This window comes from Octodon degus, unplaced genomic scaffold, assembly GCF_000260255.1.
Source record: "Octodon degus isolate 3935 unplaced genomic scaffold, OctDeg1.0 scaffold00036, whole genome shotgun sequence".
Classification (NCBI taxonomy): Eukaryota; Metazoa; Chordata; class Mammalia; order Rodentia; family Octodontidae; genus Octodon; species Octodon degus.
In genome coordinates this window covers 9,593,421-9,617,702 of record NW_004524612.1, presented here as the reverse complement: position 1 = coordinate 9,617,702, position 24,282 = coordinate 9,593,421, and the positions used below count along the sequence as shown (strand labels likewise).

Genomic DNA, 24,282 nt, shown 5'->3' with positions numbered 1-24,282 from the left:
GGGCAAATCTCTGAGACTTCAAAGCAGTTGCTTGCTGAGCTGCTGAGGGCCTTGAGCTGAGTGTGGGCCACCAGGCCATCTTGGAGGTGTGCCCATCATAGGATTTCTTCTGTGACCATTCTGTGTGTCGGGTGTGGAGGAAGGAAAGGAGCGATCTGCCTCCCTAGGAATAGGCTCTAAATTATGCCACACCAGGGCCCTCTGGAGAGTCACTCAATGGCCACAAGTCTCCATTTTCCATCTACAAAATAGGAATCGTAACGGGCAAATTTGGAAAAATGTCCAGAATTGAGCAACAAGTGTCATTTTCCATAGTCCTTAGAAGGATAAACTGAAGTCTCAGCACACTGCGACTCACTGACCACCAGTCAGGTTAGGTTGTGGTCACATAAGACCACACGAACTTATGTGACATCGCGGTCACAGGGCGCAGCTCAGCGTGGCCAGTTCAGTGTCAATCACCTGGCCCGGCCCCGGCCCCGCCCCGCGCCCGAGAAAGAACCGCCCCTCGGCGTGCGCGCTCCCGCCAAGAACGCGCGCGCTCCGGGCGCGGGCCCTGACGCGGACGCCGGCGGGGCCGCGCGAGGTGAGGCTCCCGGAAAGGAGCTGAGCCCCTAGGCAGCCGGTTTCTCGGCACCCCTGCCGTCGCCGCTTCCGCGTCCTCCCGTCCGCTATGGAGCCGCCCCGCGGCCCCCCGCGCCCGGGAGCCCTGGCCCGCACAGCAGGTGAGGCCGCCTTCCCGTGCGGACCAGGGCAGGGAGGCCGACGTCTGCGGGGCGGGCGGGCCCACGGGAGCCCGCGACTGGCCCGAGCGGCTCCGGGTGTGTGCCCCTGCCTGACCCCCGGGCGCCCCCGTACCCGGGCCGCCGCGTGCCCACATCCGGGTACCCCGGCCTCCGTGACAGGTGCTCGCCGCGAGTCAAGTCGGGATAGGACGAACGTGGCGCTCGCCTCCCCGGGCCCCCACGCTGCGTTTTCCTCACTCGCACGTAGCGGGAGTGGAACCTGGCCAGGCAGAAGGACGCTGGCCCCAGCGCTCCCGCGCCCCACCTGCCCTTGGAGACGGTGACGTTTACGTGTATAGCATCATTTTTGCTTTGCTCTGCTTTTGGCAAGTTTCTGATCGTATGTCACCGTGGAAAACGGAGCTAATTGGGTGATAACGTAATTTTGCACGGAAGTGTTCCTCAGCTGGAGTATTGCATGCACTGCTTGTGCAGGAATGATCCTTGCATTCTCTAGCGTACGCCCCAGAACCCTCAGATTTCCCCAGGGCCCAGTTAGATGAATACAGGTGCAGAGCATTTTCGGAGAGATAAAAGAGATCGTTTATATTTTGGGGAGTTTGCGTGCTAGAAGGCAAACTAGAGGTTCCTAAAGAATCCATAAGTGTAAATTCAGATCACACCTAAACTGCACGGTGCAGTTCTCATTATGTATGTGTAATGAAAATACCTAGTTATCCAGCCTTGGAAAGGCCCACAGAATCACATCTTTTGTGTTATCTTCTGTGTGGTGTTTTCTTGTCTTTGTGTCCGATTTGTTAATTCTGCCTGACACGCTCAGAGTTTGAAAGGGAACTCTGATTTGTACAAGCAGTTTAACTTCTTTGTTTACCTTGACTTGGATTTATCACCTGTGTTCCTTGCGTACTCCATTACTTCTGTTCCGCTAGTTTTCACAGGAAGTACATGATTTGGGTCCTGAGAGTATAGGTCCCCTACGGAAGAGGCACAAAGGAAAGTTGGTCTAAGGATGGTTTTTATTCTCCACATATTTGTTCAACATGTTTATTTAACATAGGATGGGCATGAATAAGGAAGATTTAAAGTGTAGGTGAGTATTAGGAATTGTTGACAAGTTAAATCTTGACAGCAATACTGCCCTGTGACTTTGAAAGAAGTGCAATATTGAGGGCAGGGTAGAAGGAAGCCTGTGTTCATCTAACCCACAGTGGGAGGGAAGAAACCCACCTCTCAGAGCAGAGATCTTTTAGGAGCAGAGGAGAGGACAGACTGGTGGACATAGTTGGTGGATGGAGGGTACAGCTGCCCCATGGAGCTGTTGGTGATGATCCATAGGCTTCCAGAATGTTCCTAGGCTGGTCATATTTTGAAGACAATGTCTTACAAAGTAGTGTTCATAGGGAAGGCACAAGTGACCCAACACAAGGTCTGTCCAGAGGCAGTGATGGAATGTTTCCGGGAAAAATCCTAGAACTTGATAAGGGGTAGAATGGTGTAGTAAAGAGAAATAGGAATCAAAGCTGAGAACCAAGAACCCAAACAAGGTGGTTATTGTTTGTGACAAAAGATCATAGCTCCAATTGGGATGTTGAACTTGAGGAAAGTCACTTTTGGATGTTGAACTTGAGGAAAACACTGAGCTGATGCAGGAAATGTGTGACCAGAAAAAAGGCCAAGTCAAGATTTTAACAAATGAATATTGAGAGATAGGTTGAGTAGGTTTGATATAGAACAGTGAAACATTTTCATATATTGAAAAATACTGATCATCATTGCAACTGTATGCATTCTTAACATAACGGTACATATTGTTTGACGGATCTTGTACTCTAGCTGAGTCAAGGTGCCACATGGAGGCCTTCACTTAACAGGTTGCACTAAGAGAGAGTTGCTTCTTGTAGCACTGCCAGGTGCTTACAGTTGTTCAGGATCCTCCCACTCCTATCATTCCAGACGTTCAGGTGATTCTTTTCTGAAGCACCCCTCATGTCGTGTTACCTTTTGTAGTTCAGAGGTCCAGCTCTCCCAGTCTCACCTTTTTGTAACTTTGCCTGTTTCTTATTTGCTCTTAGTTCAAGAGATTTAACAATACTTATTTCGTTGAATCCTGCATTTTTTTTTTTTTTTTGCCAGAGGAGCCATTTCCTGTTGCAGGTGATTTGTCCTTAGGATTGTTGCTAAGAGACAAAAAGATGTTGGCCCGTAATCCTTGGGCTTTGTGCCCCTACAGGCTGCCAGCTAAGGTGGCAACAGCTGAAGCCATGAGGGTCCCTGTGTCTCCTTGGTGACAGGTCTGATGCAGTTTTAAAACATGGCAACTTCATGTAATACAGTGTTAACTTAGAATTTGACTCCTTCAGCTGTGGTAGCAAGATTCTTAGCTTTGAGGACAGTGGAGTCTGCATTGTAAGGTCGTGTTTCCATATGGCTGACTGCTGGGCCATACAGTTGGTTGTACTTTTCTCCTGAATAAAAGTAAATACTTCAGTAATGTATAAATTGTCCCTTATAGGTATTGTTCTTTATTAACACAGAATTTTAAACTATTCTTTTAGTCGCAGTCCTCCCATAACAAAAAAAAAATGAACAAACAAAAGGCCTACAACAAACACCAGATGAAACAAAGTTTTCTAAGTAGGCTATGATCATTCTTAGAGTGTATCTTTGAATTATATTCTCCTTTCTCAGTCCCATCCATTCTGTTATGGTAGAGATCTAAGATGTCCCCAAAAAGGCTCAGAATGTTAAAGGCGCGGTTCCTGGTTAATGGGCTTTGGGGAAGCCATTAGATCATGAGCCTTGAGGGATTTATAACGTGATGGCGTCGCTGGGAGGTGATGTGAACTTGAAGGCTGGGACCTGATTAGATGAAGCTGGCCCTGGAAGGTGTAACTGAAGACTGTCTCGTCCCTGGCCCTGTCCTCTCTGGTTCTTTCCCTCTGCTTTTGGGCTGTGGTGAGGTCAGCAGCCGCCCACTATGATGGTGGGCGTCGCGGGCCCAGAAACAGGAGAGCCAGGCGGCCATGGGCTGAACCTCTGGGACTGCGAGGCTGACCAGCCTTTCCTTCCGTACGTTCTTATTCAAAGATATTTTATCACATTATTGAAAAGCTAACGGGCTCTCACCGCCAGGACTTCTTTCCTGTTAATGAACCTTTTTGTGTTCTCTGAGATCTTAGAGCAAGAATTCATTTGATTTAACTTTTCTTTTCCTTCTCTCCTGCTGCTAGTACTCTTTCTGTACCAACCTTGTGAGCGCCTTGAAACTTAGAGTTGGCTCTGTCACTCCTGCCTGTGTCACCTTCCTGGTGGTGATCCTTGGATCATTAAAGGACCAGTTTGCCTGCAATGGGGGACTTAAGCTGTTACTGACACTTTCTTTTCTTTGCGTGTCATTCACTTGCCACATCATCATCGGTTCTTTCAAATGTTCAGATTGGGATTCCTGGCAGAAGCTTTTAAGCCAAGATGTTATTCAGATAGCTAGAAGAGGATATTGCACTGGAAACTGGTGCCCTCGTCATCCGAAGTAGCTTTTGAGAAGTAGTTCCGTTGTTCTGATGATGAACATACATGCCCTTTGGAAAACAGAGGCGGGCCTAGGTGAGAAGGTAGACGGCACAGGGTGTCACTACTCAGTGAGCACTGTTAACGTTTTTGTTTTCTTTCCTCCTGTTTGTCCCTCGATGCATGATCATATGTTTTCACTTAATACATGGTAGAATTCTTTCCACATCAATAAATATGAATCTGCGTCATCACTTTTAATAATCACATTTTTCCTTGCATAAATAACATTGTCTAATTTTACCCACTCTCCATAAAGGATGTTAGTAATAGAATTTTGTTTTTATACACAGTGCTGTGATGTACATCCTGTACATATTTTTAGTGAAAGTACCCTATTACTTCCTAAGCAGGAATTTCTGGAATTGGGGTAGGGGCAGCAGGGGGAGCATGTTTAAAATGTCCACTTGTATTATACCAGTGCCTCCAGAAATTTAGATTCTCGTAACAATACTTGATGACCCCTCCATGCTAAAATATCATTAGGCTTTGAATCTTAGCCAATCTGATAACTTTCAAGTCTTGTTTTTATTCTGTTTTTCTGAATACCAAGGAAGTTTTATTTTGTCAGCCATTTTTATTTCTTGTTAATCTACAATTATGCTTGCCTATTTTTTGTTCCAGTGTTTCTCTTGTTTTATGAGAATATTTTATATGTAAAGGCCTTTTGTTTTTTGTTATGAATATTAAATACACTTTCTCTTGGGGCCAGCAAGATAGCTCAGCAGACTAAAGCACCTGCTTAAGCAAGCCTAGGCAACCGTAGGGACCGCGGTTCACTCCCTGGCACCACATCCCCTGCCACCCCTGTCTGCAGGGCACGCTGAGCCAACCAGAGTCCAGGCATAGTGGTATACACCTGTAATCTCAGCAGTGGGGAGGCTGAAAACAGGAGGATCACTACGAGTCCAAGCTGCGTAATGAGACCTTATACCAATCAAATAGAATTAAAAAATCTTTCTCAAGTCATGTATTTTTTGCCAGGGTTTTATTGTACATTTTCTTTCACTGATGGTTTAAGGCATTGATGTAACTGTAGGAAGACCTTATCCATCTAAGATTATGTATTTTTCATCTTTCCTTCCTATGGATATTTAATATTTAAATCTTTTAAGATGTTGGAATTCTAGTGAAAGATATGATTTTGTAATTTCACCATATTGAAACACTAAGAGATAGCAATTTTATAAAAGACATTCAAATTCATTAACTATTAGGTAATTGGTACTTTTTTACTTTTTGTTTAAAGTTAAATCCCAGATATTTTTTGTTTGCCTTGTATGTGGGGCCCATGACACAATATGGGTACTATATTAGAATTCAAACTTAAGTGATTTGGCCCCCAGTAGGTATTATTAATACTTTTTACTGTGTATATTGTTGTGTGTCCATTTTTTATCCTCTCTACTTAGTTAGAAATTCTTTTTTTTTCTTTTTTGTTTTTAGTTAGAAATTCTTAAGGGCTTTATTTATTTATTTATTTATTGTGGGAGGGTTACTGCTAGTGAGTGAAGCCTAGGGCCTTACCACTGAGCTATAGCCCCAGCCCTTTTTGTTTTTTATAAGACAGGGACTCTCTAATTTGCCCAGACTGGGCTTGAACTTCAGCCCTCCCGCCTCAGCCTCCCCGAGTACTAGGATGACAGGAGTGTGCCGCCGCGCCTGGCTCAGACTCCTCCTGTGTACTGCATTTGCAGCCCTGCATGAAGTACAGTGGGCATCACATCACTTGTGCCACAAGGCACTGGTCCCTGGGGAAACAGGAAAGCGACAGGTGGGTCCCACACCTGAGGGGCTTGCCCCAGGGGGTGGTCATGTGATGTGTCGACCCTACACACAGTGCCCACTGCTGTGATATCTGGCTTTGAGCCTTGGAGGGTGCTAGCCCGTGTCCTGGGGACCCAGGAATGCCAGCTAACAGAGCCTGGAGGGGGTGTTCCGTGAGCTTTTCAGGGATCAGGTGCTTAGTTTGGCCAGCTTAGGGTATATGCAAAGGTCTTGCAGGAGGAACAGGGACTTGCTCAGCCCTCCCTAGCACTTGCTGTGTTGCTGTCCATCACCTGCATCTGCACTGGCCTGTGGAGAGACTGCATACAGGCACTGAGTGAGTGAAATGAGGCCAGTGCCCCCTGAGAAGCCAAGGGTTAACTTCATCTAAGACTTTGAAAGGGCGCACATGATAGGCACGCGGCTTCTGTTGCATCCTGAGGAGTTAGTCCTTTCACCCGCAGTGCAGTGAGAGGGAACGGTTGGAGGCAGAGAGTTCCTCCATGTCCCGGGAAGATCACTGTAGAGGCTCTTGACCTGTAGGGCCCCAAACTCCCATCCTAGAAAAGAGCCTAGGGTCTGCGAGGGTAGGAATGTGGCCCCCACAGAATCGGGTTCTGGAGGGGGAGACACATGGACAGACATGCGGACACAGGGTGTTAGAGGACAAGGACAAGTGCGGGGCACTCACACTTAGACCCCAGCTCTGCCTTTTATTAGCTGTGTGGCCTTAGACAAGTGACTGAGCCCCTCAGCTTCATCTGTAAGGTGGCTTGATAATAGCGCCTACCTCCTAGGTCATTAGGACTAAATTCATTTCTGTAAAACATTTCGACACGCCCTAGCTCATATAAGCACGTAGCTATCTGATTTGACAAATGCTGGGAGGAAAGGTAAATGGTAGGAGGGAACATCTACTATTGTTCATTCTGAAAAAGTGACATTTGAGTAAGGACCTGAAGGTGAGAAATCAGCCCAGCAGATCACTTTTAAGCAGAGGAACCGGAAGGTCAGAGACCAGCGTGCCTGACATAAGGGACACCAGTGTGGCTGGAACGTTGCCAATAGCATTGAGTAGATGACAAGGTCAGCAGAAGAGATGGCCAGAGACTCAGCAGTGGGAATAGAGCCTCTTTGTGTCAGTAGGGGGAGCCACTGGAGAACCTTGATGCAGGAGTAATGGGATCACAGTCCTGTGGGGGAGGCGACCTCAGGGGAAGAATCTGAGGGCAGCCTCTGAGCACCCGTGGGGAGACTACAGAGAGAGGATAGCAGAGCCCGGTCAGCCTTGGGAAGGGTGGGAAAGAAGAAGGCCGGCTTTGAAGTGAGCTGAAGCTAAAGAAATGACAGCAGTGGCTAAGAAACTGGATTTGGAAGATGACATGGAGGCCGAGACCTGGTGTGGCTTTCTTGATTTGAGCAGCTCGAGGATGGGACCGCCAAGGGAAGGGCAGGTTGAGAGAAGAGAGGGCAGAATTGCGGAGTAGAAATGGGTTCCATTGCCTGTGCAAGCTTCAGGTGGAGATATCTCTAAGAGCTTGAAAGCACAGCTGAGGAGAGAAAGTGAGTGGCGAAAGGTTTGCATTACCTGATAAATGCAGTTGTGATGAGGCTGGGCAGGAGCAGGGTAAAAGTAGAAAGAGAGTGGAATCCAGACAGAACCCTGGAGGACGCAGGAGCAGACATCCAGCACAGGCCAAAAGGCTCCGGAGCAGGAATCAAGAGCCAAGAGCAAGCCACAGGAGACCAAGGACTGGAGAGGCAAAGAGGTCAAGCAATGTCCTGAATAAGAAATGGGACTCAGACACGTCCTGTGCACCAGCAGCTCCCTGGACGGAGGCCCCTGGTCTCTGTGATGTGTGGGTGAAAGGGAGAGAGGTCCGGGGACACAGCACCCTGCAGAGTGCTTTGTGTAGAAAGTGAAGTCTGATACACACCTCCCGAGTGGGACCTGTTCCTTCGTCATCCTGCCTAACTCACCTCCCTGCAGTTTCCTTATGAGAGAGTCATGAGCTACTTCAAGCCTATGTGATGTGTCCACATTTGGGGGCCACAGGGATGCCTAGGGCGTACCAACTCGGTACCAGACTCTCAATTTAGGCCTCCATTTACAGCAGCATAAAAGCAACTTAGAAATACAGTGCTCAGAAGAAGCCCAGCAAATTCAGCACAGAGGTATCTGGCTGTCCGATCATGGATGGGCGCTTGTAAGCACACACTTGGCAGAGAACAGAGACTTAGTTTTGACTGCGCTATCTTTGATTTTTCTCAGTTCCCGGAACAAGAGGATGGTGACTCCAGAAGGGCCCCAGCACTGTTGCTGTCACTGTGTGTGACGAGTACTAACCCCCACAACGCTGCCTGGTCTCTGGCTTTTTTGCAGTATGGGGAGGTGAGTGGTGGGCCTGATCCCTGGCACTGTGATACATGAGATTTTAATGAGAAAGGTAGCTCCCTGGGAAGGAGAAAAAAATCTCAAGAGAAGAGTCTGGGACTGGGACACTGCTGCACCTCTCGTGCACAGCTGGCATCTCCTGGGGCGCAGTGGAGCATCTGTCCCAGAGAGCACGTGCTAAGGCCCAGTTGGCGGGGAGAGCAGGTAAGGCCTGCGCTGTGCTCCACGGGGGGTTACATTCAGTACAGGAGACGTGATGTCACTTCTGAGGGGTGGGGTGGGGTGGCATGCAGTGGGCCTGAACCTCCACAGAGACCAGAAACGGCCAGTGGCAAGTCTCACTGGGTTAGCAGGCTAGCTCCCCCTTCACTGAGCAGATTTGGTTTAATAAAGCCTAGGAAAAGTTTTAGAATGGGCATCTCATTCCTGACATAAACTCAGAAACAGAGTTTCCTACTGATACGAGACAATGTCCCAAAGGAGTTTTCCATAACACAGGGTATCACAGAACTCCTTATTGGCCTTGTTATGGAGACATTGCTGAGGTTAAAGATACTGTTTTCTCCCATTGCTCAGTCAGCTGAGGGAGATTTGCTTGGTTAAAGCCTGAAAACTTGCTTCTCCGAGGCTGTAGTCCCCGTTTTGCTCCCCTCGTGACTAGCTCACAGGGCGTACCTCTGCATCTTTTGTTTCACTTTGCTTCCAGCATCCTTAAACTGGACTTCATTGTTGACATAGATTTATCTGACTGACTTTATTCTCATAAGCTATTTCTAATTCTTTTTGGAACAAAACAGGGTGAAATAGCAGTGTACATAATACTCGAGAGAACGGAGGACATTCAGGAGTCTCCCAACCTAGGGCCTAATTCCTGTTCCTATCATTTTATATTAATGTTCCCTGAAGCAGAGTAGCCACGTGGAATGTGCTGTTACTCAGACAGCCAGGGCAGAGAAGCAGGCTGAAGCCACACGTCTGCTGTGGAATCTGCTCAGGTGAGGAGATGTTGCTTAAAAATCTGTTCTTTGCTCTTTCAGGATTGGCATCTCCTGTCTCTTTCCTGCTTCTTGGCATTTTAGCATCTCTCCAGTGAGCTGTCCTCGAATTCTGAATACCAACGTACGCCAAATTATTGTCATTAGCATCTTGGCTGCTGCTGTCTCACTGTTATACTTCTCTGTTGTCATAATCCGGAATAAGTATGGGCGACTATCCAAAGACAAGAAGTTTCAAAGGTAAGAGGTAACCACATTTGTTTCAAGACAGGATGCCGTACCTTGTGGCTCAGTTTTTGTGGCTGCCTTAACAGAGTACTACAGACAGTGGCTTATAAACAACAGAAACGTGTTTCTCACAATTCAGAGGCAGCAGCTTTGTGTCTGGTGAGGGCCTGTTTCCTGGATCATAGCTGGGACCTGGCTCCCTCCTGTCGTCCCCTGGTGTGGCAGAAAGGGGCAGGGGAGCTCCCGGGCTCTCCTCAAGATCACTCCCTCCCAGATGATAACATCACAGTGATGGCTTGATTTTCCACAAGTGGGAGCTCGGGTGTTCAGACATGGCTTCAGGAATCTGATTCCGTACCAGCACGTGGCGGAAAGCCCACCTGAAAGAGGCCCTTGGGTAATCGCCCAGATGGAAGCAGCGCCTCTGTGGTGTTTTAAGCTGGGTTTTGAGTAAACTTATAGTTTGGAGAGTTTGCTTTTTGGAGCCTGGGTAAACTTCAGCGCAGGTGCAGCGCATGTGGGCTCGACTTGGAAGGTATGCGTCGCCATCGCCTGTTTGTCTCTTTTCCCTACTCCAGCCATGGTGGCGATGCTGGGGGATGCTCCCTCAAAGCTTACAAGTCCCGGTTGGTGTTTGTATGCAGCAGTTTCTCTGCCATTTATGGGTGGAATGACATTTCTGAGTAAATGCTGCTAAGTAAAGCACATGTTTTGCTACCCCAGGTACTTGGCCCGAGTCACGGACATTGAAGCCACGGACACCAACAACCCCAGTGTGAACTATGGTATTGTGGTGGACTGCGGGAGCAGCGGGTCTCGGGTCTTTGTCTATTGTTGGCCGCAGCACAATGGCAACCCTCGCGATCTGCTGGATATCAGGCAAATGAGGGATAAAAACCGAAAGCCAGTGGTGATGAAAATAAAGCCAGGTACACGAAGCAGCCGCGGCTGACCCGTGACTCACGCGCCCGGAGTCCTTCACTCCTCCCCTCCCTTGGCACGGTCCTAAGCCCTTCCGCGCTTGCAGCAGGACCTCCAGGTCTCCTGGTGTCACTTTGCTCTGCCTTTTCTGTCCTTCCTCACAGGCTGGCCAGCCCCCCCCCCCCCCGCAAGCCCCCGGAGGCCACGCCTTTTTGTCCTCTGCAGCCACCCGCAGCTTTGCTAGTTGGTGTTCGTTGTGGATAGGTTTTTCCTATGTGGTAACCATTTTTCCCTATCCCTGATGACAAGGCACTTTCAGATAACTCACAGAAATCTGTACTTTTAATACATTGCTGTCCATTTGTGGTTTCTGCACATTGCCTTAAGGTGTTTCTAATCATCTAGATTGCTTAATAAGGGTGACCATAGAACTTAAAAGAACAAATATAATGATGTCTCAATTTTAAAAATGATAACATTTCTACACCAGTGTGACATGTAAAATTGAGGCTTGGCTCCCTTTAGATACTCTCGTGGCACTCGCCCACGTGGTGTTACCATGTCCACGGGTGGCGGCTCTGTCCAGAGCATTAGGAATAGAGACATCCTCAATACTGGACATGACCTTGTCTTAAGGGTTGATAGCCACTAACCTTAACTAGTGAGCTGTAGAGCTTAATACAGATGCAAAAGCGTTATCTTACTGATGAAGTAACTGGTGAAACATTCTATCCAAAGTGTCACCAGGGATACAGTTCAGTGGAGCAGCACCTGCCTGGCAAGCACAAGGTACTGAGTTTGATTCCCAGTGCCCCCTGAAGAATCCAATCTGAGGAAGTGACCTTTTAACGTATTAGAGAAACACAAAGAAATGATAAATCTTTTGAGGAGACCAAAATGCCAGCTACTCCAATTTGACCATCACATAATGTATACACGTGTCAGATTACCACACAGCACCCCCAAATGTGGACATTTATTACATGTTGAGTAAAACATTTTAAAAAGAATATTGATAAATCTTAATTATCATAGCTTCTTATCCCCCATTTCAAACATATAAGTAATATCAAAGTATATTTCCACAAACAAAGATAAATTTTTCTTTAACACTTTCAAGTTTTTATTTTCCTAGCCCTTAAATTTGTACCATTTAGAAACATTTTCAGGATCAGTGTTTTTTTTTTTTAATATTTATTTATTTTTATTTATTACATTTATTTATTGTGTGTGTGTGTGTGTGTAGCCAGCTCAGCCCACCAGGGGGCGGGGCTGGCTGGCATGTAGTGCTGGAGGATTGAACCGCGGTCCCTGTGCTTTGCCAAGCTTGTTTCAAGTAGGTGCTTTAGACCACTGAGCCATCTCTCCAGCCCCCAGGATCAGTGTTGATCCAATACAAACTCACCACAAGCCTAATAAAACTCCATAGAGCACCTTGCATTGCACTTAGGCTTCATACCAGATTCAGTTGGGTATTAAACACCACTTATGGACTAAGGTGAAAGTGTTCACACTGTGGAGTTGTGCTTTTGAAACAAAGGGACACTGTATCATCCCAGAGTGTACACCAGGACCTCAGAAGACCTGCCTGAGTGTGGTTCTCTCTCGCTATACAGAGTGCTTGAGATGGAAGTCAGATTCCTTTTACAGCACTGCTCTGTCCTGGGGACCTTTGTTTGTAGCAAGGCTCTAGAAATCTGCTTAATAGAGTCTAGCTAGGTGGGGGTACTCACTGAAATAACATTGTATGTAGTACAAAAGACTTAAGTGTCTGCTTGGGCAAGTGTGGGTCCCGGGGTTCGGTCTCCAGGACCTCTTGTTGTGCTGGCCCCACACACCTGTCAGCCCAGGGCTGGGGAGGCTGCAAACAGGAGGACCACTATGAGTCTGAGCTGCGTAGTGAGACCCTGTACCAAATACATTAAAAAAAAAAAAAAAGACTCGTTTTTCAGACCATTTTCTACAGATTCCTTTGACAAACCACCTCATCTTTCTGGGCGCAGTCTCTTAATCCGTGAAATAAGGAATTTTTGGACTTCAGAGCCCCGTCATGTGTGCTCTCGGAGGCTCACTGATGGTCTCTCGCTCGTGCCAGTGATGCAGCTGTTTAGAGCCTTCAGGGGTGCACATGGCCCCCTGCGGCGTGCGTGCCGTGTCCACCATCAGTGGTGGCTCATCTGCCCATTCAGCCAACCTTTGCCAGGCACTGTGTTAGGTGCAGGGAACGCACATTCACTGGAACAAGACACGGCGTGTGTCCTTAGGAAACTTCCAGTGGTAGTGAGGCAGGCAGGCAAGTGAGTGATGTTGAAGCGGCATAGTGAGTGTAACCGGCAGGGCTGGGAGTGTGGGGTGCAGGGAGAGCTCCTCTCGGTTGGGGCCAGTGCCGTAGAACAGGGAGTTGAGTTGACATGGAGAAGGTAGCTAGGCAAAAGGACACAAAGAGAGCTCTTCCTGGTGGGGTGCACGGGACCTGTTAGGGTGATGTGCTTGTGCGGGGAAGCTGCCAGCGAATGGGAGGAACTTGGCGGGAGATGAGGGGGCAAGTTTGCGGGCCAGGCTGTGCCGCTCTAGAGTTGAGCTTTGCCTGAAGGGAATGGAGGAGCAAGAAGCTGAAAGGAAGCACCCTTGAGCAGGGAGTTGTTGAGGCTGCTGGGTCGGGTCATTACAGGAGGCCAGCAGAGGGTGGCAGTGGCCAGAGAGGTGAGGAGTGAAGAAAGGGAGAGGAGCCAGAAGCGGGGCTCTGGGAAAACGGAATGCACGTGAGGCCAGAGGTTGGCCCCACAGCAGCAGTAACAAGCAGCAGAGGCAGGGGTGCAGTCAGAGCGTGGGGATGTGTGTTTGGGCGTACGTGTGCAAAGGGCGGTCAGCACATGCAGGGCTGAGGGCTGGTGGCAAGATGTGGAGAGCCCTGGCTTGAAGATGCTGCAGCAGCTCTGCAAGAGCACAAGCTTGCCAAGGAGGGGGCTGTCTTGTGCAGCAGGAAGCAGTTGATGACAGGAGGGGATGCTGGGTGACTGCTCAGTGCCAACCAGTGAGGATGGAAGGATGGGACTGCTAGGGGAGGAGAGAGTAGCTTGACGTTGTGCCAGCCTCTTGCCCTGAAGAAGCCTGCTGCGTTCGCTGGGAGCGCAGCATGCTGACGGGCGTGTCCTGTTTGTCCAGGCATCTCGGAATTCGCTACCTCTCCGGAGAAAGTCAGCGATTACATTTCTCCTCTCCTGAACTTTGCTGCAGAGCACGTGCCACGAGTGAAGCACAAAGAGACACCGCTCTACATCCTCTGCACGGCTGGCATGAGAGTCCTTCCCAAAAGGTGACCCTGCCTGTCTCCCCCATACATACCATCACCATCACCGTCACATATTATCACCATCGTCAGAAACAAGGCAGTCAGGACCCTGTGTTCACATCTTAGCTAGTCCCAGAGCTGTTCCTTAGCCACAAGCCACCCAGTAGCATTTAGTGGACTTGTTTGTAACTATAAATCATAAATGTATCATTTTTTTAAAAAATCTATTTTACTATTTTAAGGAATATATGTAGTCATAGTTTCACGTTAAGGAATCAAATACACACAACTTGTTATTTTGAAAAATCATTCCTAAAAATGTTTGGAATTAATTGCTATAGTTTTAAAATTAGCTATCTTAGCCTAGTATGGTTGCACATACCTGTAACACCAGCTACTCAGGAGGCTAAGACTGGAGTCACAAGTTCAAGGCCAGACGGGACAACTCAGCAAGATCTTATCTCAAGGTAAAATGAAAAAAAGTCGTGAGGTTGGAGCTCAGTGATAGAGTACTTGCTTAGCATGTACAAGGCCTTGGAGTCAATCCTCAGTAATACCACAGAAACCAAAACCTGTTTCATGTAGATTGTTTCAGAGCCACGAGAACTATGTTTTGTCTTTTCAAAATAGAAAAATTGAGGTTGCGCTATTTTGATGTATGATTTTGGGTGCCTTACAGCCAACAGAAAGCCATTCTGGAAGACCTCCTGGCGGACATCCCTGTGCACTTTGATTTTCTGTTTTCGGACTCGCATGCCGAAGTCATTTCAGGGAAACAGGAAGGTTGGTGCATTAGCCTTCAGCTTAACATCAGAGGAGCTGTCCCTTAAGTCCTCCCCAGTGGGCACTGTGTTGAATTATTCTTAATATAAGATTTGGGAAATCAGACCCTTGAAATGCAATTTTTAAATGATTAAATGTGCCTCTTACATGCCTGGCCTTTATTACCCAAATATTTAAGTCATTAAAAAATAACAGAAGCTGGGGAGATAACTCAGCAACATAAACACCTGCCTGGCAACTGCAAGTGAGTTCGATCCCACTACCAAAAAAAATAAATAAATAAACTAACAGAAATAACAGTTCATCTTCCCAGCATTTGAGTTCTGTCTTCAAAAAAGTAACTCTCTTTGAGAATTAACTGGTAGGTCAGTGAAATTCTTTGAAGTATAACTTGGTAGAAAGAAATGAAGAGCTAAAAGTGAAGTCTTTATTTCAAAGTCATCTATCATTTCAGCAAGCACATCCTCTAGAAAGGCCCTGTAGAATGCACAGAGTCTGGGGACCTGCCCTTCAGCCGCTGGCAGAGCAGGGAAAAGCACAGAACCGTCAGTGGTCCTTTCAGGAGCTGGAGGAAGATGAGGGAAACCTTTCATGGAGATTGGAAAGAGGCATTTCCCCGGGGGGCGCCCTCAGCAGAGCAACAGCCGTCTGTGCCTCAGGGGTAGCTGCAAATGGACCACACCAGAGGGGGAGGTGGGCTCGGAGGAGCCGGCAGTGTGCTCCAGGCAGGAGGGAGGACTGAGTGAGTTCAGGACTGTGAGGACGCCGGACGGAGCCTTGGCCTGGGTGACGGCCTGCGAGAAAAGCAGTCGTAGCTTACAGACGGGTCAGTGCTTAAGTGTCAGCCCAAGGGGTTATGCTTTGCTCTGCAGATCAGCCTGGTGGCAGAGGACAGAGGGCTGCCAGGAAGGGGCGGGAGAGGAAGGCATTCAGACACCCAGCACCTCCAACTCTGAAAGGGTGTGAATCAATGTGGCAGCGGAAAAAAGAGTAATAGTTGGGTATAGAAATGATGCAGAAATGGCTCAGATTTGGCAACTGAGTGAACGTGAGGAATAAAAGAAAGACTGGAGGTAGATCCATAAGAGGTAGTTTGAATTTGTAAAGCCTTACAATGGGTAGGTTCAATTTCCTACAAAAATAAGCTACAAAAAGTTTTTTAAATGTGATATTTTGAAACAACCCTGAAATTTCAAAGGAAAATGAGTACCTGAGGAATTATGTTTTCAACCCCTATAAATGACATAAAACTGTAAATAGCAAAATTGAGAGCCAGTCATGGTGGCGAAGGTCAGAAATCCCAGCATTTGGGAGCATCAGGCAAGTGCGTTCGCCTGAGTTTAAGGTCATCCTGGGAGGTATGGTGAGCTCAAGGCCAGCCTAAACTACAAAGCAAGATCCTGTCTCAACAAATCAAAACATAAAAATACTAAAAATTTGAGAGTTCTTAGAAACTACTAGGAAAAAATAATAGAAATATGCTCTTTGGTGATATCTTCAAGGACAGAGATAAAGATAAGGGAGATGTTTGCACAGACTGCATCGGTATTACGTAAATGTTTCAAATCTTAATTTTTCTTCTTTTATCCTGTCCAATGTTCATAGGTGTGTATGCTTGGATCGGCATCAATTTTGTCCTTGGACGATTTGAGCATATCGAAGAGGGTAAGTGTCTTGCTCCCAGCCAGTGTACCTAACTGGAGACTGTGGTCAGAGCTGGGCAGGGAGTCAGGTCTTGCTGTGGCTAAGGGTGTGGGGCAGTTCCGAGGGGAGCTGCTGTGCTGCCTCAGCCTTGTCTTGCTGGGCGGGGTAGGCAGGGGCTGCCCACATGTGCTCATACCATGGAAACCAAAGCTACCTCAGGAGAGCCCAGGCCATGGGTTTGTCCCACTCCTACCAGCGTTTCCTGTCTCTGCAGATGACGAGGCTGTCGTGGAAGTGAGCCTTCCAGGCAATGAGAACAGTGAGGCCATCATCCGTAAGAGAACCGCAGGCATCCTCGACATGGGAGGCGTGTCCACTCAGATAGCGTACGAAGTCCCCGAAACTGTAAGCTTTGCCTCCTCACAGCAGGTTACTATCTGTACAAATTGCCTTCTGTTGGTTTGGTTTTCATTTAACATGTCTCCATCCATTTTTGTTTTGTTTCCTGAGTCTGACACATCTTTACTGTGCTTGCTGAGGTACCGCCTTCTCAACCCAGGAGGAAGAAGGCAGGAGGACGAGGCAGACCTCTGCCAAGCCTCAAGACGGCCTTGTGCCTTGAGACCAGCTGGTTTGTTTTCGGGACTTAGTTTTTCTTTGGTGTATCTTGTCAGTTGCATGCTTGAGTTTCTGCTTACATTATCATCACTTCTTTCCTCAACAAGGTTTTTAAAAGTTAATACGATAGCATCATATGTTGTAAGTTGTCACTGGGGAAAAATCCTTTTTTTGTATTTTTTCCATGTCTCAGTCAGCTTCAGACTTTTCTGGAAAGGATCGAGGTTGGTGTCCACTGAACCCAGGGCTCGCTCTGTCTTTTCTCCACCCATGGCTTCAGCTCTATCTTGGGCTGTGGTCCTCAGTAGGCGGGACATCCTGCCACGCTCTGCATCTCTGTGACTCTGGCTCTGTCCAGCCAGCTATTACCACTGGAGCCCGCTCTCCTGCGTGCTCCCCAAGAGGCAGGCGCAGTGTGGGGCTCACAGCTGTGGGCCGCCATGAGCCTGGAGGGCATCTCCGTCCTGTCTCTCATCACACCTGCTAAAGCCATTTTCTTCCTGAAATAGGCATGAAAGCCGTTACGCAGAGGTCGTTAGAGCCTAAGAGATGGTGCGTGTAGCGCCTAAGTGCGCTACGACCAGGCACCTAGTGTTGCTCAGTAGATGCCACGGGTGTCTTTATTAAGCTCTTTGGAAAACTGCTTCGTAAATTCAGGCATTAGCATATGTGTTTCCTATTTTCCATTCCAGACATAACTGTATAAACTATTATATTCTTTTAAAATCATGTTTTTCCTCCTTAATTTAAGTAAGGAAAGAAATGAATTTTAGGGAAAAACTGAAAAGCAGCAGTTAAAATTTCCCATAGGTACCTCATTCAGAAAAATTATAAGTATTTTGATAAATTTCTTTTCATTCATTTTTTCCTTATTTTTTAAGTGCAGTTACAATTTTACTCTTTGTATGATTTTTTTGTGTGTCCTTTACTTAACATTGCACAAGTGTGTTTCTCTGTGAACCACCAGCTACTATAATTAACTTTCCCTTGTTGCCATACATTCTAGGGACATGTTGTTGGTGGTTTTTTTAATCATAGAATTGCAAATATCACTTTTGTGTGTAGAGTAGTTTTTGTATTTAGGTTTATTTTTGCTGCTTAGAATTTCATACATTTACATGGTTAGGGGTTATGTACTGTTTTGCTGACTTCTTTCTTAGAAACTTATAATGATAGTACCAATCTGAAATTTCCCAAATCAGAATCATCATATTGAATTATAAAGAATACTTGAGGGGGCCTGCCCCGTAGCTCAGTTCTTTAAGTGGCTGCTTCAACAAAGCAGTCAGGCTCAGGTTGCTGTGGTTTGATCCCCACAACTCAAGCCAGCCAAACCTGCCCTGAGGTCATTCGGCAACAAAAAAAAAAAAAAAAAAAGAATACTTGAGCCAGGCATGGTGGCACAGTCCTGGAATCCGCTAGCACTCAGGAGTCTGAGGCAGGAGGATTGCAGCAAGTTCAAGGCCAGCTTGGGCTGCATGGAGTTCAAGGCCACATAGTGAGACCCTATCTCTAAAAACAGGATACTCGGAAGGATCCTTGAAATGAGTGGTGTACAAGCAGAAATTTTTGTCACTCTTCAGTGACTTTTTTTGAGCTCTTATATTTAACAGGAGTAAAGTTGCTTTAAAATATTGAAATTTGTTACCCTATGTCTGCAGGAGGAAGTAGCTAAAAACTTGTTAGCTGAATTTAACTTGGGGTGCGACGCCCACCAAACTGAGCACGTGTACCGCGTCTATGTCGCCACATTCCTTGGGTTTGGTGGCAACGCTGCTCGACAGAGATACGAGGACAGACTGTTCGCCAGCGTGCTTCAGAAGGGCAGGTAAGGCGCCTTCCACTGCACAGCAGTCCTTTGCAATCCTGGGTTCCGTGGTACAGGCGCAGACCCAGCAGGGGGTGCAGTTGGCACAGGCACGCTGGCTCTGGGAGCTTGCGGTCAGCTGCAGCTGAGCTGGGAAGAACACAAGGCCACAGGGTCCTGCGTCAGCCCACGGTCCCATCAGGCCCCAAAGGAGTCACTGTCTCTTGTTTTCATTCACACCTGTGCCTCACCTGCTGGAAGAGAATTCCCCCATCAGGCAACAGAGCAGCGGTGAGCCTGGGTGATGTTACAGTGCCAGGCAGCGCTGGGGCGTGGAGGCCTGCAGGGAGCAGTGACCTCTGGGCCGGAAGTCTGAAACAGGCGATGCCTGCTGGCTGTTCAGTAGGTGGGGACTCAGCAAAGGGGCCGCTCAGGAGCAGGGAGTGAGCTGGAAGCGGGAAGGATTTTAAAGCATTTTAGCAGTGAAACTTCGAAAATGAGTGCAAGCTCCTGGTGTGTGAAACAAAGGTAGCACTTTGTCAATTTAAGGATTTTTTAAAAGTCTATAGCAATTATTTATTTGAAATTTATCCATAAGAACAGAAAAGCTTTGTGAATGAATTAAAAAGTCTGAACATGGACTCATGTAAAATATCTTATTATTATATTTTATTTATTTGTTTTGATGAAACAATTTTGAGAAGGAAAAATTCTAACTAGAGCTAACCATTAATATCCATATCCAATTTAATTAAATTTTTAATATCCTTATCCAATTTAACGAATTTGTGACAGCCTGAACTTCAATAAAGATCAAGTTGGAGCTATTCAGTAGCTCAGCTAGAAATTCATGTATATAACTAGGAAAAAGCAGCAAAACTGTCCTGTGAGTACTCCAAAAGTTCATTGAGTGGTATTAATTATGACATTAGTAATTCATTTTGCAATAAGTATCTAGCACATTTTTATACTATTATTTTTATACTACTTTAAAAATAGAAATATTTTATAAGTTATCTTTGAATCATATATTTGTAGACTTCCTGAAGACCTTCTGAGACCTTTATTTTTACTAATTGGTTTTATTACCAGTAAAACTGTCTGTACAGCAGACAGTTCAGTGGTTCTTAATTTAGAGGTAGGACAACTAGCACAGTAGCATGAGGTGTTTGTTGACTACTCTTAACTTTTGTAATTGCATGCATGCTATATATTGTAAATTGCAACGTATGTCTGCCATTGGTAGAGGGGATTGATCTGTAAACATTCGTGGCATAGATCTTTATAGGTCACATTCACATATAAGTAGCCTGACTGGAAGGGCACACAGTTTGTTAGGTGAATGGCGAGGAAAGACGCACTGCCAGCGATTTTAACTGGGATCAGGGGAATCGGGCACTTGGACAGGCTGCTTCTGTGAACTTGGTTCCTGTGCCTGCTGCATGTAACTGTGTGTGGGAGTCTCCAAGGGAGGCTGGGGCCAGTTTTCCTGCCTGAGGTTTCCAAGGCCCCGTTCGCATTCCCACAGACATGCAGGTTCCCCAGAGTGTGTTTGCAGAAGCACTGCCTTGTGGCCGCCTCCCAAACACATGCCAGGACATGGGCCTCCTGATGAATCTGCTCTTTGTGCCGTAGGGTGCTGGGCAAGCAGACTGGTCTGACTGCTGATGCTCCATATCTAGACCCCTGCCTGCCCCTTGACATTAAAGATGAGATCCAGCAAAACGGGCAGACCGTGTACCTGCGGGGGACCGGAGACTTCGACCTCTGCCGAGAGTCCCTACAGCCCTTGATGAATAAAACCAATGAGACACAGACTTCCCTCAACGGGGTCTACCAGCCCCCAATTCACTTCCACAACAGCGAGTTCTATGGCTTTTCTGAATTCTACTATTGCACTGAGGATGTGTTACGCATGGGGGGAGACTACAATGCTGCTAAATTCACTAAAGCTGCAAAGGTAACCTTCCAAGAAGCCAGCTGCCCCCATGTGTTCTAAGAGATGGGGTGCACAGGGGCGGCTCGCAACCTCCCTTCACTCAGAGGAAAAGAAACGTGGAGCGAGGAGGCTGTAGTGCAGCCTAGAGGAATCCTGTTCCTTTGGCCATGAGAGGGAAGCAGTCACAGGAGAATTACCCCACCGTGAGCATAAGCCAGCCTCTGCCCACCACTTGGGAATCTCCACATTTAGTTACAGCCTTGGCTTCTGTGGACCACCTCATGGTCTGTGCAGCTTCGCCCCCGAGCTCTGGTCTCAGCTCCTGGGGTCTCCTGACACACTCCCCCCTACTGAGTGCACCCCCCTATTCTCCATCCTTGTCCTCTCTTCCTGCTTATGGAAGTGTTTCTTTGGGTTCTTTCAAAAGTATCCCTTTTCCACACTCCTTAACACCTTGGTGGCCCCAGATTACAACCCACGACCCCACAAGCCTCTGAGGTCTTGGCAGGCCTTGGCCCTGCCATGATTTACACCACCCCTTAGGAAGAGCCTCTGATGCTCACCTGCCCCAGAGCCCCCACTGATCTCTGGGCTGCAAACCCGCCTTTTCTCTCACTCTGTCCTGATTGTGCATCCTAGCTGGTAGCATCACCAATCTCCAGCCCCCCAAAACCTAGAATTAAAAAGAGTGTTAGCAAGCCTGTACTGATGTCTGATTGGGTGACTTGCTTTCAGGATTACTGTGCAACGAAGTGGTCCATCTTGCGGGATCGCTTTGACCGAGGGCTGTATGCATCCCATGCTGATCTCCATCGGCTTAAGTGAGTAGTGGGCAGCAGACCCCGGGCTTCTGTCATGCGCTGGTAGTCCGCTTACAGCCTGCTGCTCATCCTCCTCATCTGCCCTCTGCTCCTTCTGCGTGGGGCAGAAACTGGTTCCCAGACATAGCCTGTGGTTGGGGCTCAGCTTTGCTGTCCAGCGTCCACGTCCGTGCCTTGGCTCGCTCAAGTCCTCCCCAGACGCCTGAGCAGGAACCCTGGGCCCTTTCCCACTGCCCTGCATCCTTTCAGCCAGATCCCCTTCTTGGCCAAGAGTCCAGAACACACACTATAGCCTTCAGGTACTTTACCCTCTCCTGCGTTGCTTTACAGCTATTTGTTATTTCTCTCCCTTAGTTCCCTCTTATTATTGGTCACCTAAGTGTAGCTACCATTTTGCTTAGCACAGTGCTTTGCACAAAAGAAACCTCTTAGTAAACATTTGGACCATGAAATACCAGAGCTGAAAAGGAGCTTCTTGCCTTCTCATCTTTATAATAGACTAAGATCTAAAGAGGGTGGTACTTGTATAGTGTGCAGTAAAGAAATGATGCAGTATCTGAAGGTGGGGATGAAATCTGTCATGGTAAGGGATCAAATCATACCGGGACCAAGTTTCACAAGCTGTTTGATTTTAGTGGGTGAGCCGTTGTGTGTTGTAGGTTACAGCATGGGTGGGGGCAGTCAGCTTGAAGAGTGTGCAGTTGGCGTGGCTGCCCAGAGCTGGCTTGCGGGAGCCTGCGCAGTCTCTGCTGGTGCCACCTGACATGGGCATCGGTCTGACTCCTGTTCCTTCTTGGTATTTGCAGGTATCAGTGCTTCAAATCTGCCTGGATGTTTGAGGTGTTCCATCGGGGCTTCTCATTTCCCGTCCACTACAGGAGCCTCAAGACTGCCTTGCAGGTGTATGACAAGGAAGTGCAGTGGACCCTGGGGGCCATCCTCTACAGGACCCGCTTTCTGCCCTTGAGGTAGGCCACTCATCTGGGGAGGAGAACCGCACCAGAGGCTTTGTTGCACTTCCACATCCCATGGAAACTACACTGTGCAAGTGTGCAGGGTGTTGCTGTCCCAGCTGCCTATGAAGTCTCCTTCCCCCACAGTGCCTCCTGCTGACCCTTCCTGTCCACCCCATGGGATGGACACTTCTGGGCTGCTGCCCTCTCTGGTTGTACCCTGACCCTGCAAGAGGGTTAACTCAGGTTTTGACATTTATGGGCTTGAACTTCTCAGTGTTTAGTATAACTGCATCGCACTACAGAGGAAACTACTACATTCAAATGCATCCATCAAACTTACAAAAAAAATAAAATTTGTGCTATAAGGATGCATATTTTTATTAAATAGCAAGATCTGGCAACAGAATTAGTAATTTCTACCCACGCCTGTGTCTGTACAATGTCTGCATAATGGTGGGTGCCCGTGATCTTTTGTGGCATCCGCTACAATTGAGCATCTTCAAACAGTGCTCTCGGTTGGAGCAACTATAAAAATTATGTGCCATGTAGATCTCAAACATGGTTCCACCTTGTGTTGATTCTTTCCTTGTTAGATTTTTATGAGCACATTGTAATGCCAGTGACTGCTAGGAACTTAAGAACAAGCTGTCCCACCTAATCTTGTTAATATCTAAGAGCACCTCACCTTGGGCCACACTGAGAGTCAGCAACCAGCTGTCAGCCCTTCTGCAGAGCGAGGCCCCTGCCAGGCCCTCTCCCTGCGTCCTGAGCAGTTTCTGTCCACCACCCTCTTACTCATCCTGTTGGTTTTGTGTCCCCCGTCCCCCCGTCCCCCCGCCCACAGAGACATCCAGCAGGAGGCCTTCCGGGCTAGTCACTCCAACTGGCGGGGTGTGTCCTTTGTCTACAACCACTACCTGTTCTCTGGCTGCTTCCTGGTGGTCCTGCTGTCCATCCTCCTCTATGTGCTACGGCTGCGGCGCTTCCACCAGCGCACACTACGGGGAGTTTCCGCGGCCACACTCTGGATGGAGGAAGGCCTGCCAGCGCAGAAGGGTACTGGCACCTTGTGAGCAGGCGCTGCTCCCAGAAGACTGTCCATGGGAAAAGCCATTTTTGCCTCAGGGTTTCTCCTCTGTATCCTTGGTGGTTTTGTTTTTCCTTTCCCATTTTTGTTCTTTGAAGTGAAATCCTTGCATGTTAGGCCCTGCTGCTTAGAAGTATTGCATTTAGCCATGTTTTACACAGATTTAAACTTGAGGAGCAGAGAAAAGGGGTGCTCACCTGAGTTCTGCTGCATACCTAGATTATAGGCTATCCTCCAAGTTAGTAAGATTTTGGGTCTCCTTTAAGGCATGTTAAATTGTCGGCAGGTGCACCTCGATCATGATGGGAATGGAAAAGATACTTTCTGTTGATGCAGCACCCCCACAGAGCCAAAAAGCAGATAGGACCCTCCGTCTGTCCGTTTGTCTGTCCGTCCGTGTGTCCGTCCTCAGAGCTCCACCTGAAGAGGGTGATGTTGAGTTCTGTGCTCTTTGCAGATGTAAGAATGGCAGATTATTCATGTCTGAACCAGATCCAAATAGGTACCAGGCTATTTTAAAGTTCATAGTTAGGAAAATGAACGGTGTCAACTGCCAACAAGAGCTTGCCATCTGTGCGTGTGTGTGTGTGTGTGTGTGTGTGTGTGTGAGTGAAAGATGCCAAGGCCCAGGAGGAGGGCTGCAGGACTGGTTCCTGTTAATGCAAATTCCCAATGCTATTACCATTCCTCAGCCACGTGTACTTACTTTTTTTTTT

The 24,282-nt window shown here is 47.6% G+C and overlaps 1 protein-coding gene and 1 long non-coding RNA gene across 3 annotated transcripts in view; one reads left to right on the top strand and one right to left on the bottom strand.

The window, feature by feature from the left end:
* The first annotated feature begins 550 nt into the window (after positions 1 to 550).
* Entpd4 (ectonucleoside triphosphate diphosphohydrolase 4) lies at positions 551 to 23,574 on the top strand. Of its 2 annotated transcripts, none has more exons than XM_023714652.1 (13): positions 551 to 725; positions 8,353 to 8,472; positions 9,513 to 9,710; positions 10,422 to 10,627; positions 13,785 to 13,935; positions 14,591 to 14,694; positions 16,300 to 16,359; positions 16,613 to 16,743; positions 18,618 to 18,784; positions 20,399 to 20,723; positions 21,438 to 21,523; positions 22,330 to 22,491; positions 23,324 to 23,574. In XM_023714652.1, exons 2-13 carry the CDS (start codon positions 8,465 to 8,467, stop codon positions 23,550 to 23,552), a joined length of 1,827 nt encoding a protein of 608 aa, XP_023570420.1. In that variant the 5' UTR covers positions 551 to 725; positions 8,353 to 8,464; the 3' UTR covers positions 23,553 to 23,574. The 2 variants fall into 2 exon arrangements, with proteins under 2 accessions (XP_023570420.1, XP_023570419.1); XM_023714651.1 differs by having other exon boundaries at positions 16,613 to 16,767.
* A 317-nt stretch (positions 23,575 to 23,891) lies between these two features.
* LOC111816630 overlaps positions 23,892 to 24,282 on the bottom strand; it is a 17,661-nt gene continuing 17,270 nt past the window's right edge. Inside the window, exon 3 of the long non-coding RNA XR_002820983.1 lies at positions 23,892 to 23,973. This is a non-coding gene — a long non-coding RNA (uncharacterized LOC111816630). The remainder of the gene's footprint in view (positions 23,974 to 24,282) is intronic.

Coding starts and splice junctions, on each gene's coding strand:
- Entpd4 (XM_023714651.1), top strand. Junction 10,628..13,784: donor GGTGATGAAAATAAAGCCAG/GTACACGAAGCA, acceptor CTGTTTGTCCAG/GCATCTCGGAATTCGCTACC. Junction 22,492..23,323: donor ACCCGCTTTCTGCCCTTGAG/GTAGGCCACTCA, acceptor CCCCGCCCACAG/AGACATCCAGCAGGAGGCCT.